The sequence below is a fragment of the Pungitius pungitius genome, chromosome 14 (assembly GCF_949316345.1).
Source record: "Pungitius pungitius chromosome 14, fPunPun2.1, whole genome shotgun sequence".
Taxonomy (NCBI): domain Eukaryota; kingdom Metazoa; phylum Chordata; class Actinopteri; order Perciformes; family Gasterosteidae; genus Pungitius; species Pungitius pungitius.
Window position 1 is genome coordinate 17,536,704 of NC_084913.1, and position 14,600 is coordinate 17,551,303.

Here is a 14,600-nt window from a genome sequence, read left to right on the forward strand (position 1 = left end):
ACGCCTGTACGCTTTTCCCCCGGTTGCTCTGCTCCGAGGGGGTCTGGAGAGGGTCCGTCAGGACGGTGTCAGTCTACTGCTAGTAGCCCCGTACTGGCCGGCACGAGTATGGTTTGCGGACCTGATATCTCTCCTCGTCGGTCCTCCCTTGGAGATTCCGATTAGGGCGGACTTGCTTTCGGAGGCGTCGGGGTTCATCGTTCACCCCCGCACGGAGCTATGGAGACTATGGGCGTCGCCTCTTATAATCTGGTCTCTCGACGAAGGTCGTTGCCCCACTGAATGGGCATTCTCTGGGGAGACACCCACTGGTATCTCGCTTCCTTCGTGGCACTCTGAGGCTGAGGCCAGCAGCCCACACAAGAGTACCGTCTTGGGACCTGGCCATAGTGCTAGAGCAGTGTTTCTCAACTGGTGGGCCATAGTGCTAGAGCAGTGTTTCTCAACTGGTGGACCCGTTTGTAGTGGGTCCCGGGCCTTTGCATAGGACAAAAATAAATAAATAAATGTCATTAAGGGGTGATGGTGGGTCCCAGAGCCAGACCAGTTGAGAACCACTGTGCTAAAGGGTCTCTCCGGTGCTCCGTTCTAGCCCATCAAAGAGGTCGCAGTGAAATATGTGGCTCTTAAGACCATCTTCCTGCTTGCCATTTCTTCCCTCAAGAGAATTCGAGATCTGCAAGTCCTCTCGGTGGCTCCTTCATGCTTGGAATTTGCACCCGGTATGGTAAAGGCGTTTCTACTTCCTTCCCCCGGCTATATTCCTAAGGCGCCGTCCAGCTCGGTCGGGCCTATCGTGCTGCAGTCCTTCTGTCCTCCTCCTTTCCTGACGTCGGACCAAGCAAAGCTGAACCTCCTCTGCCCGTTCAGGGCTCTAGACGCATACATCCACAGAACTTCCCTGTGTAGCCGCGAACAGCTGTTCGTATGTTTCGGACCACCCAACACTGGGGGCCCGGTGTCGAATCGGCCAGTCAGCGAGCACCTTTGGCTGTCTGGGCCCATTCTACCAGGGGCATGGTGGCTTCTAAAGCTCTCTTGTCGGGTAAAGTATCGCTGCACGACGTTTGTATGGCGGCAGGGTGGTCCTCTCCGCACACGTTCGTGAAGTTTTATCGTCTTGACCTTAACTCCACGCCTGGAGCGCAGGTGCTCACGTCAGAATGTGCGCCCTGACTTCAGACTACGGTCACATATGGCGGAGTGGGTATTGGCGTTCCCACAGCGTTTTCACGCAGCTCGAGTTCCCTGATAGGGAACGTCTCCGGTTACGTATGTAACCTTAGTTCCCTGAGGGGAACGAGACGCTGCATGTTCATGCCATACTCCCGGCATGCCTGTGGCACTTGATACACCCGTTTCAGGGCTCTTTATAGCTTCCTGGCGTCGCCCGCCTATGACGTACCAAATCGCCATTGTACGGATTTCACACTTGCTTCATGACGCGGTCACGCAGGGGCGTTGCCAGTGTGTTACATACAGTACGTAACTGGAGACCTTACTTAAATATAGTAGTATTTATGAACTTCGACATAAAGTTTCATGTCTCTTGTGTCCCTGGGTTAATTTCACTTCCTGCCTTGTCCTTTGATTGCCTGATTGTTTCCACCTGTGTCCAGGGCTGGACTGGGACAAAAAAATGGCCCTGGCATTTTTGCTCAGACCGGCCCACCACAATCGGTCGGACACAACCACCAACCAGTACACTATCCTTGCGGTCCCTGTAGGTATGCATATCTACTGTTCCGTTCCCAAAAACCCATACAAAGCTGAGAACTACTGTAAGTGTCATGGACGGTAATGCCGGTAATCAGACAGTTGATGGACCCCATTGACTTCCATAGTATTTGTTTTTCCTACTATGGAAGTCAATGGGGGCCATCAACTGTCTGATTACCGACATTCTTCAAAATATCTTTCTTTTTGTTTAGCAGAATAAAGAAATTCATACAGGTTTGAAACAACTTGGGGGTGAGTAAATGATGACACAATTTTCATTTTTGGGTGAACTATCCCTTTAAAGAGCACAAACCCCTCTTTAATATGACACCAAACAAAATTTACCTCTAATTGTTGAGATTATTCCCATAAAAAAAACCTATACAAACAAATAACTCACACAAAACGTCCTGATAATATATATATACAATTTAGAGTATTCACTTGCCGTAATATTGCATATTGATGATATTGGAAATTCAGATGAAACATTAGAAAATATCTAGTTAGTCAGCTTTCAAAATGCAAAGCGGGTTTTTAACCCCCAAATAACATACATTAGCGAACACGTGTAACTCGTTGTGGGCGAGTAATAATTAAAGTAATCAAATGGCATAATTTAAGTTTTTTTTCTAGAGAAGGGCCGTCGACGACCGTTATGAGTTTTAAATGGTTACATTAGAATATCCCAAGTTGCAATTGAATAAGTGAACTCTCAACTCTGCCTGCTACAAAAACAGTGCAAAATAGCTGTGCTTATGCTATGCCCACACACACTATCCTCATGCACCCGCCCTGATTAACACTCCCTCTCTGTTCATGTAGCTACCTGCTTGCTTACCATTTCAATGACACTCTCCTGCTCACTCTGTCCCTCCTTGACTTCACTGTCAGACTCGGACACCTGCTGCACCTTCTCCTCTGCTGCCTGCGAACCGTCCCGTATTACCCGGGGCATCCCGAATTATGGGCAATTTTGATTTGTCCCGGCCGGGACAGCTCCAGTACCGATTTCCAATCACAGCCTGCTAAGTCAATGACACGCGAAAAACTCCCGGTTTTTGTGAAGTTGTGGCGCATCAGACCAGTGTGCGCGTGGGTGCTGGGTGGCCAGAGCGGAGCATGTGAGGTTGTGCAAGCCCAGCCGCCGACCGCCAGCACCCCCCCGTCAGCCCGCGAAAGTGTCCCTAATTTGGTGTTCGGAGAGTTGGCAACCCTTCTGCGAGCCGCAAGCACCGCTATTGCTATGGCTAGTCACCTCTCGTCCTCCATGTGCTATGTTCACCTGCTGTTTCTGCAACATGTCGTCAGGTTCTGTAGTAGTTTTGGAAACTGAAACTACAGCACTAAACATGTCGGTTATTTTTAAACATGTTGAGGCATCAACCTCTAGATTTCTTTTTTGGCCCTCAATTTCTCCGCACTCCCCTTGCTCTTACGTTTTTGTTTCTCCATCGTAATCCACACATTTCATTCTGGCTCTGAGCCACTGAATGCATCTGACTGACACACGGAGAGGGAGGGGTGGAGCCTGCTAAGAGATGATTAGGCCAGCCCAGTGTCAGTATGGAAAATGAACCAATGGGCCGCTGTCCCTGCTTTATGGGCCGGTCGAAAGCAAAAAGAATAAAAATAAAAAAAATGTATAGGTCTATCGACCGGCCCCCAAATGCGTCGGCCCACCGGGCATTTGCCCTGTATGCCCTATTACCAGTCCAGCCCCGCCTGTGTCCAATCACCTGCACCTCCCTAGTGTATTTAAGCCCTGTGTGCTTGTTGTCCCTTGTTGCGTCATTGTCTATGTCAAGCCGTCGTTGGTGCACGTCCTTATGATTTGTGTTGGTGAATAAAGCGCACCATTTGAAACTTTGAAGAGATCCTGCATTTGAGTCCTGCCTGCCTTCGACCTGCACGCTTATTCCTGACACCAACTTTTGAAAATGTTCCCTACGACTAGTTGTAGCGAGGACCCTAATTAAACCTGCCAATGTCTTTCAATCATAGATTTTTTTTTATTTAGGTATGGGTTTGTAAATACCAAATTGAATGAGTCTAAAATAAAAGGAAACCTGGCTTTTCAAAAAATATTATTTTTAAAAGAAATATATACATATATTTTTCTTACACGGTGTGTAATGTGTCCTCTTTCGAATGATTGTTCTAAAACACTACAGGATCACAATGACCTTGTAGGTCTAGTTTAATTTAAACTTATAGTTGGTAAGAACCAATAGAGATCTGCTGAGCAGTTGTCATATGCCTGAGACCAATTCTAAATATAGGCAGCTATTAATAGAATATGTGAGCAGACTGGGCTTCACACATTTTCTGCCCTGACACGACCACACTACTCAGTAAAGTGGCTGAGAGGAAGCATTATACTGTATTCTCAATCAGGTGAGCTCATCGGGATAAGACATGTTAATTATGTACTCTCAAATATGTTTAGATAGTTTAGAGAGCATAATGACCATAATATAAAGTAGCAGTAGAAAATAGCTGCTCAGTGACCACTGTGTAAGGAATAATATGTGTGGCACAGAACCAGACATCTTTTTAGGTCACTTCTTTAATGTGTAAGTGATATACAAGTATTGGTGAATTTACCAAATGACCTCTCGCTGTATTGTGCTGGTTAACAAAATATTTTCACAAAGAGGCCACAGCTTGACACTGGCTCAAATGTTTTCCAGTGATATGTAATATAATTGAATTGGTTTTGATTTCTATTCAACAATTGTATTGTTTGTTATTTTGTGTGAACGTTGTTCCTCTGATTAGAATGGGGGACCTTCCGCACTTTGAGCAGGACTTCTACCAAACAGGATATTACATAGATGACCAGGGTCACACAGTGGCCAGCTACGATACCTACAATTCCCAGTACCCTGAATATTACGACACGTAAGTATTCAGACCTTTGACAATAGCCCTCTTTTGCGCTTTTCAGTGTTGGGAACTGTCTGTAAAATATCACGACACAATGTGAACATGTGAGACTGGAATCAGGAATCGAACATCTACTGCTAAAGTATGTTTTACAAACAAGGAATTTGACATGGCGGGTGGTGCATAACATTGGACAATAAGACACTAAGACATTAGTTAGCCAGGAAATATAACCTATTCAATTTACAAATAAATATACAATTAAATATGGAAGAATATCAAATAAATGTAAAGTGCACAGGCAAACAGGTAACCATATTCTACGCTAGAGTACTGTGAGTGTATGTAAAATTGATTAAGCGTATTTAAATATGGAGTATGAGGGGATGTGCAGGGGAGTGAATGTGGGGGGACCTGGGCCCTGTGGATGAGCCTGACTGCCGACGGGAAGAAACTGTTAGTGTGGCAAGAGATCTTGGTCCTGATGGACCTCAACCTCCTGCCGGATGGAAGGGACACGGACCGTTTTTGTCTGTGGTGAACGAGGTCGGCAACAATCTTTCTAGCTGCTTCAGAGTCCTGGAAGCGAATAATTCCTGGAGCGACAGCAGATTGCAGCCAAGTACCCTCTCTGCAGAGCGGATAACACGCTGCAGCCTGCCCTTGTCCTTGGCTGTGGCTGCAGCGTACAACACGGTGATGGAGGAGCAGAGGATGGACTAGATAATGACTGTGTGGAAGTGCACCATCATCTTTGGCCGGTTGAGTTTCTACAGCTGCCTCAGGAAGAACAGCCTCTGCTGAGCCTCTCACTTTCACAGCTACAGTATTTTGTGCTCCAGCGTGAAGCCAGAGTGGGCTTATGAAAGACTGCAGCCTTTCTGGACTTAATTTGGAACCCAAATCTATGCAGAGACTGACACATTTTGGCCCAGTGCACCTGTTCCATATTTTTCGATGCGTCAAGAGATGATCTCTTATGATCCCATGACCTCGCATCATCAGCCTATGTGGTATAGAGGCACTGAAAACTAATCTGCCTGCGATAAACCTGTCTGATCAGGATGGATACTTGCTGCTTGTGTGACGCTCATAGGAGATTCAAGCTGAGAAGGCAAGGAAGAGATGCAATGTTGTGAGCACATAGATCCTGTTGTTAGATCAGATGAGCTTAACAGTGCTGCATGTCCTTGTCACTTTCTGTTAGTTGGTGCACTTTATTTTATTTTTAATTTTTTTCTTCATTTATTAACTTACTAACCCATAACTTCAGCGTTCTAACCCATAGCATATCTTTTTATCTTATTTCTGCACTACCTTTTATGTTGCCCATTATTGTACTGTCTGCCGTCATGCACCAACCGCCAAGTCAAATTCCATGTATGTCTGACATATTGTTGATGGGGGAAAAGACGGACCCAAAGCCTTTCATTGGTCCTGTGGAAAGACTTGTTAGGATATGTAGAAAGGCACTAACTTAAGTAAAAGTTAGTGAGGCAGGTTTTGGAAATGATTTTACAGTGAAACAAGTTTAACTCCAAATAAATCCGTCATTGCCCTGAACATTTCAGATTAATGACACACAACCGAGGGAGTATTTGCAGATTTTCCCACCTTGAAAGCAGATGCAGAATTGTTTTAATATACTTGTCTTTGTTTTAGCGGAGCACAGGCTGTTGTATCGCGTGCTCTGGATCCCCACATGGAGCACCAGTACACAGGACAGTTCTTCCAACCTGCAATGGTTTCTGGGACTGTTGGAAGCCAAGGAACAGATTATTCTGAAGAGGAACCTACCCTTCTTGAGGGTAAAAAATGTTCTCCATTTGAAGCTATCTAGATTTTCTTTGGCTAATTATAACTACCTATGATGTATATATATCTTGCAAACATTTGTCTGTTCACAGAGATCATGTGTTGACTCAAGTTGGGGAACCATCTAATTACTGAAAATCTAATTTCTGTTTAGAGCTCGGCATAAATTTTGATCACATTTGGCAGAAAACTTTGACCGTGCTGAACCCGTTTAAGCCTGCAGATGGCAACATTATGAATGAGACTGATCTGACTGGTCCTGTCCTCTTTTGCGTTGCACTTGGGTTCACTTTAATGATGGTGAGTTAAGAGTACTGCTTATATGATATTTACAGTAGTTTGATTTAACAAGATGCTGTTTATTTCTTCATTTTCATATTTTCAGGCAGGTAAAGCCCACTTTGGTTATGTGTATGGGATCAGTGCAACAGCCTGTATTGGTATGTACATTCTGTTGAGTCTGATGAGCTCTGTGGCCGTGGCTTATGGCTGTGTGGCCAGTGTCCTGGGCTACTGCCTCCTGCCCATGGTGGCCCTCTCTACATTTGCTGTATTCTACTCTTTGCAGTAAGTCCATCCAGTTGTACTGTACTAATATAATTGTTTGTATTTGTGACTTGGTGGATGTTTTAACTCAAAAGAAGTTGCGCATGAAGGGTGGTCGTACATGTTGTTGGTGTAAACTTGAAATCTAGCTGCGAGGTTTTCCTCAAGAAACCTGCTGGAGTATTCTTGAGCAAAGCACTTACAGTATCTCTTAGACGATGTAAAGTTTGCAGCTCACAGATCAAATTTCTAACTTCTATTAACTTATGCAGGTTGGATGTTGCCTTTTACAAGTTTGGACACTTCATCAGTGCAGTTCAGAACCATATAAACATATTTCTGAAGTTGCTGAATTGATCTTAAATTGATAACAAATTAAAACGTAATAATCTGATGTTTATTGCTGAAATGCCAGTAGCTAACTTAAACTTTGGCATTCTAATTTATACAGGAATTTTCACTTTTCTTCCCATCTACAGTACTAAAGACAAAATGCATTCATTTACATTTTTAATGACAATGGATGTTATGCCCGGTGACATGCAAATATACATACCCAAAGAATGTTCCTAAAACCTGAATAATTTAAATACCACAATGTCTTAATCCAAAATGCTCAGGGTTTCCCCACCATTATAACAGCCCCCCCCTCCTCTGGAATTCTCCCACCCCCCAGTGAAAAAGTGTGAATTTAAAAAAAATATATATTATTGTTCCCCGCACGGCAGTTCCACACTGACATGAATATGTTGCGAATATGTCTGTGGGAGCTCGCAGCAGCGGGGCAGAGAGCACCAGAATGACTACTACCCCCCCTGGTCGGCTGAACCGTTTGCCCTACTACACCCCCCCAGCCTAACCGGTTGGCTTTGGATAACTATTACACCCACCCCCCCTGAAATTGTAAACCTAGGGCAAACACTGATGCTTGAATGCCATCAGGTTTAATTTGGAATGTCCAAAGTCATATTTAATGTTGACATATTAGATAGTATCCGTGTAATTGTAGTTCCCTATCAGGGAACTCGAGCTGCGTAAGCTGGTACGTCATAGCGGGGACGCCGGACCAGGGCGCTATAAAGGGACGCGAAGGGCAGGACCATTCATCTCTGTGCCTTCATCTAGTGCGTGTGAAGTTTTCCACTTAGATAGAAATGGCTGAGCGGTTTGTCCAGTGTGTTTCCCTTGCAACCGATTTATTACGGGCAGAGACTCGCACGACCTGTGTGTTGTCTGCTTAGGCATGGAGCTCGGCTCGTGCCGAGGCGGAGCCCCGGTTGCCTTCCTGGGGATCACAAATGGATCTCACGGAGGATTCCGGGACAGCTGACGCCTTTTCCCGGCCCTTCATCATGGGATCCAGGCAGAGATGCTCACGAGTCCCAAAGCTCGAGTCCGAGTCAAGTCTGAAGTCACGCGTGTGTGCGACTCGAGTCGCACTCGAGTCCGAGTCTCAAACTCGAGTCCCCATCTCTTATCAACGTCCCTTTTACCGTAAAAAAAAAAAAAAAACATACCAACAACGTTTTACTCCTCCTTTACTCTTTACTTAATGTTTTTTTGTGGTTTTTCCCATAAAATGAAAATACGAAGCGTAGCCGCTAAACCGGAAGTACGTAGATTTTCACAGTAAGAATCGACGCAACCTTCTAATGACAGCGGTTACCAAGGTAACAAGAGGAGAAAAGTTCATTAACGGATATAAATAAATAAGCCTGGTCTGACGGGATGTGTTAGCAGCAGTAGGTGACAACACTCGCTGCTCTTGTCCACGTATTGTTTTGCTTCAGTGAGCAGAGCAGAGACAGTTTGAGGAGATCGCAGAGTAAACGCATACGTCCCGACGTCAGCGAACCGTCGGTCGGACCCTCAGCCCCAGCCCCCCCCCCCCCCCCCCCGTCAGCGCCACCCAGCAGCGGCTGCTGTCTTTCTCGTGTGTGGCCGCGCGCGCAGCCAGCAATAGATGTCGATGTACGTGTTACGTAGGCAGGTAACGGAGGGAGCGGTATAGCGAGCTCATCAGATTTTTCCTAAAATGAAACATTGTTCACGAGTCCCAAAGCTCGAGTCCGAGTCGAGTCGGAAGTCACGCGTGTGTGCGACTCGAGTCGCACTCGAGTCCGAGTCTCAAACTCGAGTCCCCTTCTCTGGATCCAGGTGCTCGTTTCCGGAGGCGGAGACACGCTCCGCGGCTTCCTCCACCCCGGACGAGACGCCGCTCTCACGTTTGTCCGGCTCCGAGTAGCTGGACGTGGTGAGCGTAGAGGCAGCGGAGGCTGACGCCGAGGCGACTCATTCCCCCGCTGCCGCAAAAGAATTGCTGGAGGTCCTCACCCGAGCCGCTGACAGATTACATATCAGCTGGCCGGCGGGTGAGCAGCAGCCGTCTGCTGCCGGTAGACTGCAGGAGCGGTTTTTACCTTCCCGCAGAGTGCCTCCACGCCGGTGCCTGCCGTTCTTCCCAGACGTCCACACTGAGGTGTCGGCGTCCTGGAGTAGGCCAGTGTCTGCTCGCGTGTACAACCCGTGTACGGCATTGTACTCGTCTTTAGCCGAGGCTAAGCGACATGGCTACAGAAGGATGCCGGCCGCGGAGGGGGCCCTGGCGAGCCATGTTTCCCCCGCGGCCGTGTCGTTGAGGACACCGGTGCTGCCCACCAAGCCTTCGAGGACTACCTCAGTTCTGGTGGGCAGGGCTTACTCTGCGGCGGGGCAAGCGGCGTGCTGCCTGCATACGATGGCGCTTATCCAGGCGTATCAGGCAGAGCTGCTGGCCGACGTGGCCGAGGGGACGGAGTTAACGCCGGAGGCAGTGCGTGAGCTGAGGCACACGGCTGACCTCGCGTTACGAGCCACGAAACGAGACGGCGAAGTCCGTCGGCCGCTCCATGGCAGCCATGGTGGCTACGGAGCGGCACCTTTGGCTGAGCCACTCCGCACTGCAGAAGAAGGACAAGTCCGTCCCCCTGGATGCCCCTCTCTCCCCCACTACCATCTTCGGAGGTGCCATTGGGGCTGTGGCGGATAAACTCCGCGCCGAGAGGTGGCAGGCGGAGGCGCTCGATTCTTTCGATTCTGCGCGCACCCCCCTGTCAAGGCCGGGCCGCAACACGGCACGCTCGGATGAGGTTCTCTCGCGGCCGGACTGGTCCGAGGACCGCCGCCGCGGAGAGGACTTCGTCCAATAGGCCCTGACACCGTAAGGGCCTATTGGAAGCTATGGGCGTGGCCCTTGAGGGGGCCCGCCCTTTAAGGCCCTTTAAGGTCCGGTCTCTCGACTGAGGTCGACTGAGGTCGACTGAGGTCGTAGAGACCACCTCCTATTCCAGAGCCCCGCCACTAGGAGGGCGTATGCAGGAACATGTTTGAGTAACAAGACAAACGGTAGGTGTGTGTGAATTCAAATATTTTAGTATAATAGTTTATTTTTTGTTACTGTATCCAACCTCCTCCTAAAATGATACAGCTAATTATTTTATGACTGATTATATATATGGTGCTCAATATTATTGAACCTTTTAAAGCCCACCACCCTGGTGTCAGTGCCTGTGTCCGGAGCCGTACTAACCCACGCCGTACAATTATATATACCATTTCTAATTTTAAATGAAAATGAGACAAAAGCTTGTTAATAGTAAAATATTTGAGTCAAAAACTAAATTAAAACGTATTAGCAAGACCAGCTGACGTGGTGACGTCATCAAGTCAGCTGCTGTTCCATTTGCGGAAATGTCCGTTCTACGTTCTCCCGAACCTGCGAGTCAGGACTCCCGAGTCTGTCTCCCGAGTCTATTCTCGCGGTCTCAGGTATTGAGAAAGGGTCATTGGTTGTGGATTGTCCTGCCGAGATCTAACGATAAATAAAGAATAACTTTTGATTGACTTGCTGCGTTGCTTATTTTAGGTCATGGCTGTCAGAGCCATGTCGTGAAAACATATTAGATAGTATCTGTGTAATTGTAGGTATCGTTTGTGGGAAAAATGAATGGGACTTTTACCTCCTAAACACATCAGCCTGTAATAGCAAATCACACTTACACTAATTCAATGGTTTAAGCTCCTGACATTGATATCACCATTTGACAGCCAACAAATGCGTCGCCAATAAGCCAGTGCCCAGGTTACTGGTCCGTTTTAATTTGGATGGTCAGGTGTCACTAACTCTTGCATTTTTAGGTCAGGCTGACTTTCATGTGTCAAATCCCTGTTTTTGTTTTCACAGAGGCGTCCTGGGTACGGTTCTGGCCTTGTTTGGAATTTGTTGGTGTAGTCTGTCTGCCTCCAAGATCTTCATCTCCACTCTGGCCATGGAGGGCCAACAACTGCTGGTGGCTTACCCATGTGCTCTGCTCTATGGGCTTTTTGCATTAGTCACTGTATTCTAATAATAGCCAAATTGAACTCTGAGGAAAATCGTTATTTAAAAAGTTTCACCGCCTAGTCTATTTGTGTGCTTATGTAATGCCCTCAAGGGGATTTAAAGGAAATCAGGAACCTGGTGCTTTGAGTACCGATACAAAGTAAACGCCACAAACTGGACAATAAAGCAATTCCAGTTCATCACTGTAGGCCACTAGAGCGTTAACATTTAAAGGGTTTTTGAACATTTTCAAATTTGGCGCTTCAAGTATAAATATAATAGTACGTAGAGAGAGCACATGTGGAATAAGTGTATGTAACATTTCCATCCATCTCATCGCTTTTAATACTAATAATTTAATACTAATAATTCTGACGTTTTCACCATTTACTAATTTCCCCACCTTAGCCAAGCCTAAAAGCATATTGAACTAGAAAGTTAATACATCGACTTTGTCTTTATTTACAAAGTATTCTAATGGGAAAACATGAATAATGTTTCACTTTAGTCAGTATTACTCAGACGAGAGAAAGTCTCCACTCTCTTACACAGAGGCACATTGTATTCTGGGTCATCTGATAATCAAGATGTTTGTGCGTCATGTTTATAATCTCATGGTGACCGGCACTTGGTTTTTGCCCAGAGCCCCCGACTTCCTTCTGTATATAATCCAGCACGGAAGATGACCACGTTGAGTAGACCATGCATGAGTTGTTTGTGTCTGTGTGTCAATTTTTTCACCTACTTATACGTTTTTTTTTAAATAAATGTCCTGTTTACTAATTTCAAAATGGTGTTGAGTAATATTTTTTTGCATATTCAGATGTACTATGCTGTCTGCAAAATAGTCATAAAAATCATTTGACCAATAACATCAAACTTTATAGGTAAAGGTTAAAGTGAATTAGTCTACGAGAGAAGCAGAGAGAAGCTTTCAACATGTGCATCATACAGGAAAAGAGATGGATACCTCATCCTGTATCCTTCAAGTCCCCTACCACCGGGCTGCGGACCATTTGGTACCAGGCCGCACCACAGAAAGAATACTTATTTTAGTTTTTTGTGATTTGACATTTTTCTGACAAATTTTTTATTTTGAAAATGTATCGGAATACCAGGCAAAAAAGTTGGGGACCCCTGCTTTAAAGGGTTGGAAATCCTCCCCAAATCTGATTTGTGTCAGCTCCTCTGTGGATTTCAACATAAAACTCAAAAGTGTTTAAAAGTGTTGGGTGTATACATCATTCTCATTTAGAATCAAACGGACACACCGTACATGGAGGTATAGATGGGGGTGCAGTAATCTATCATAAATTCTATTTTTAAACTATGCAGTTTCATCTGTAAATTCAGTTCTCACAGAAATCAAAGCCATTCCCTGGTAGTACAATAGAGGGAGCTACAGCTTCACTTTTACGATGTATAACCATTCTCACTGACTGAATTTGGACCCATTCCTGTGTATGTTAGGTGGATTAATGAACTAAGAAAGTTGTAACTGCAACTGAAAATTGATTTGTGTGTGTGTGTGTGTTTAACGAGAACAGTAACAGTCCACAGAACTGGAGCTTTCTCACACATCTTTCATGATGAATGAAGGCCTGAGCTGACCCTGACAACTTGACTTAGTGATGTTCTGCAGACAACTTTCTTCAAGAGCTGGGAGAGCAAGCAGGGCCGGGAAAGAGGGGGCACAAATGTCGACACAATTTGCTGTGATATTAACAACGGGTAACTTCTAAGGGTCCCAGTCCATTCAAACAGGTGGATCCAGTGGTTTTTAAGCTGACAGGGCCAGATGCCAATGTGGCACCCTGGTCATTTTAAGGGATAACATTGTTTAAGTTGTTGCATTAGTACCATTCCCTGGCAGTGTTTGTTTTGGTTATTGTGTTAGAAAATCTACCTACTCTCCCATGGAGTAGCTACAGGGAAACACTCATGTTTGCCAGAGGTATTGCATTACATGTCATTTAGCTGACGCTTTTATCCAAAGCGACTTACATTGCATTATAACTAGGGCTGTCAAATTATTAAAAATGTTAATCAAATTAATCAGAATTTTCAGTGAATTAATCAGGATTAATCACTGTTTGCAATTACACCTGAATCCTTACAATTTTTTCTTTCTGAAATGCATACCAAAGATAAATAACAGGACACAGATACATAATTATCATTATTATTATTTTTTACATAAATACATGTTATTGATATTTGACTTGGTTTAATTCTTTCCAGAAAATAATCAAAGCAATGTTTTTTGATAAGTTACAGACTGATTTACCTGCACGGCTCTAGAAGGCAAAACGAGTTTGTGCTCCTGATGGTCCAGGGCTGCGATGACCAGACATGTCAACCCTCCCGAATTTCAAAGCCCCTCCCGACCCAGACCGACCTTTCTCCCAAATTTCTCCCGATGCAAAAAAAACGCTAGCACCCCCCCCCCCCCGTTGACCCCCCCGGTTCTTTTGAATATCTCCCTAATTCTGAGGTCTCAAGGTCAAACAAAATTTTGCTATTGTGTTGGTCAAATGATCTGAGGTTGATTTTGTTAATGGCCTGCGAACATTCAGCGTGGACTGGCGCAAACGACTTGCTGAACCTGACGGCCTGACATATGCCTACAGGTGGCAGTATTGTGTATAAGATGAAGTGCATTCCCTAGACGAAGCGGTACTTTCCTGATCTGAATAATTTGTCACACTGCGCATGCTTGAAATGTGTTAAAAAAATTGACGTAATTAACAACAAACAACTAATTAACGTCGTTAACGCGCTTTTTTTGACAGCCCTAATTATAACCAATGCGTTACATTTTGCCTGGGGAGCAATTAGGGGTTAGGTGTCTTGCTCAGGGACACTTCGACATGGCATATGGGACAGCCGGGATTTGAACCGCCAACCTTGCAGCTCCCAGCGCAGTACTCCATGTGCCACCATCGCCATCACCATGACTGGAGCACCAACAGTAACACCAACAAACTTGATGTCACTTTGATTCCTCGTACCATTCTGGGACACTTGGAAGAAATAAAAGGTCTTTCCCGGGTGTCGATGCTTATGTTGACCGGGTCTTGAAACTGGCTGTCCGCCACCTACCCCGGTGGGCCGCAGCGCACCGCTTCCAGCGCTGGGCCGCAGCAACCCGCCCCCACGATGCCCCGTTCGTGTCTGTAACCCATATCCCTACACCTTGTCAATAGGGCGGTACCAGAAATTGGGGAAGCTGTACCACGTTGATGAAGCTGATTTGCATGGATCTCGTGAC

At 45.8% G+C, this 14,600-nt stretch overlaps 1 protein-coding gene across 1 annotated transcript; it reads left to right on the top strand.

Annotated features, from left to right (window-relative positions):
* Positions 1-3,884: 3,884 nt before the first annotated feature.
* Positions 3,885-12,136, top strand: LOC119228181 (protein YIPF7-like). The gene is made up of 6 exons (XM_037487578.2): positions 3,885-4,116; positions 4,501-4,623; positions 6,271-6,416; positions 6,578-6,723; positions 6,809-6,990; positions 11,192-12,136. Exons 2-6 carry the CDS (start codon positions 4,502-4,504, stop codon positions 11,352-11,354), a joined length of 759 nt encoding a protein of 252 aa, XP_037343475.1. The 5' UTR covers positions 3,885-4,116; position 4,501; the 3' UTR covers positions 11,355-12,136.
* The last annotated feature ends 2,464 nt before the right edge of the window (positions 12,137-14,600 follow it).

What these genes read in the sequence shown, in the direction of transcription:
- LOC119228181 (XM_037487578.2), top strand. Translation starts at nt 4,502, where the DNA reads ATGGGGGACCTTCCGCACTTTGAGCAGGACTTCTACCAAACAGGATAT. An exon ending in TACCCTGAATATTACGACAC is followed by an intron (nt 4,624 to 6,270) that starts GTAAGTATTCAG and finishes TCTTTGTTTTAG; the next exon opens with CGGAGCACAGGCTGTTGTAT. An exon ending in GGAACCTACCCTTCTTGAGG is followed by an intron (nt 6,417 to 6,577) that starts GTAAAAAATGTT and finishes ATTTCTGTTTAG; the next exon opens with AGCTCGGCATAAATTTTGAT.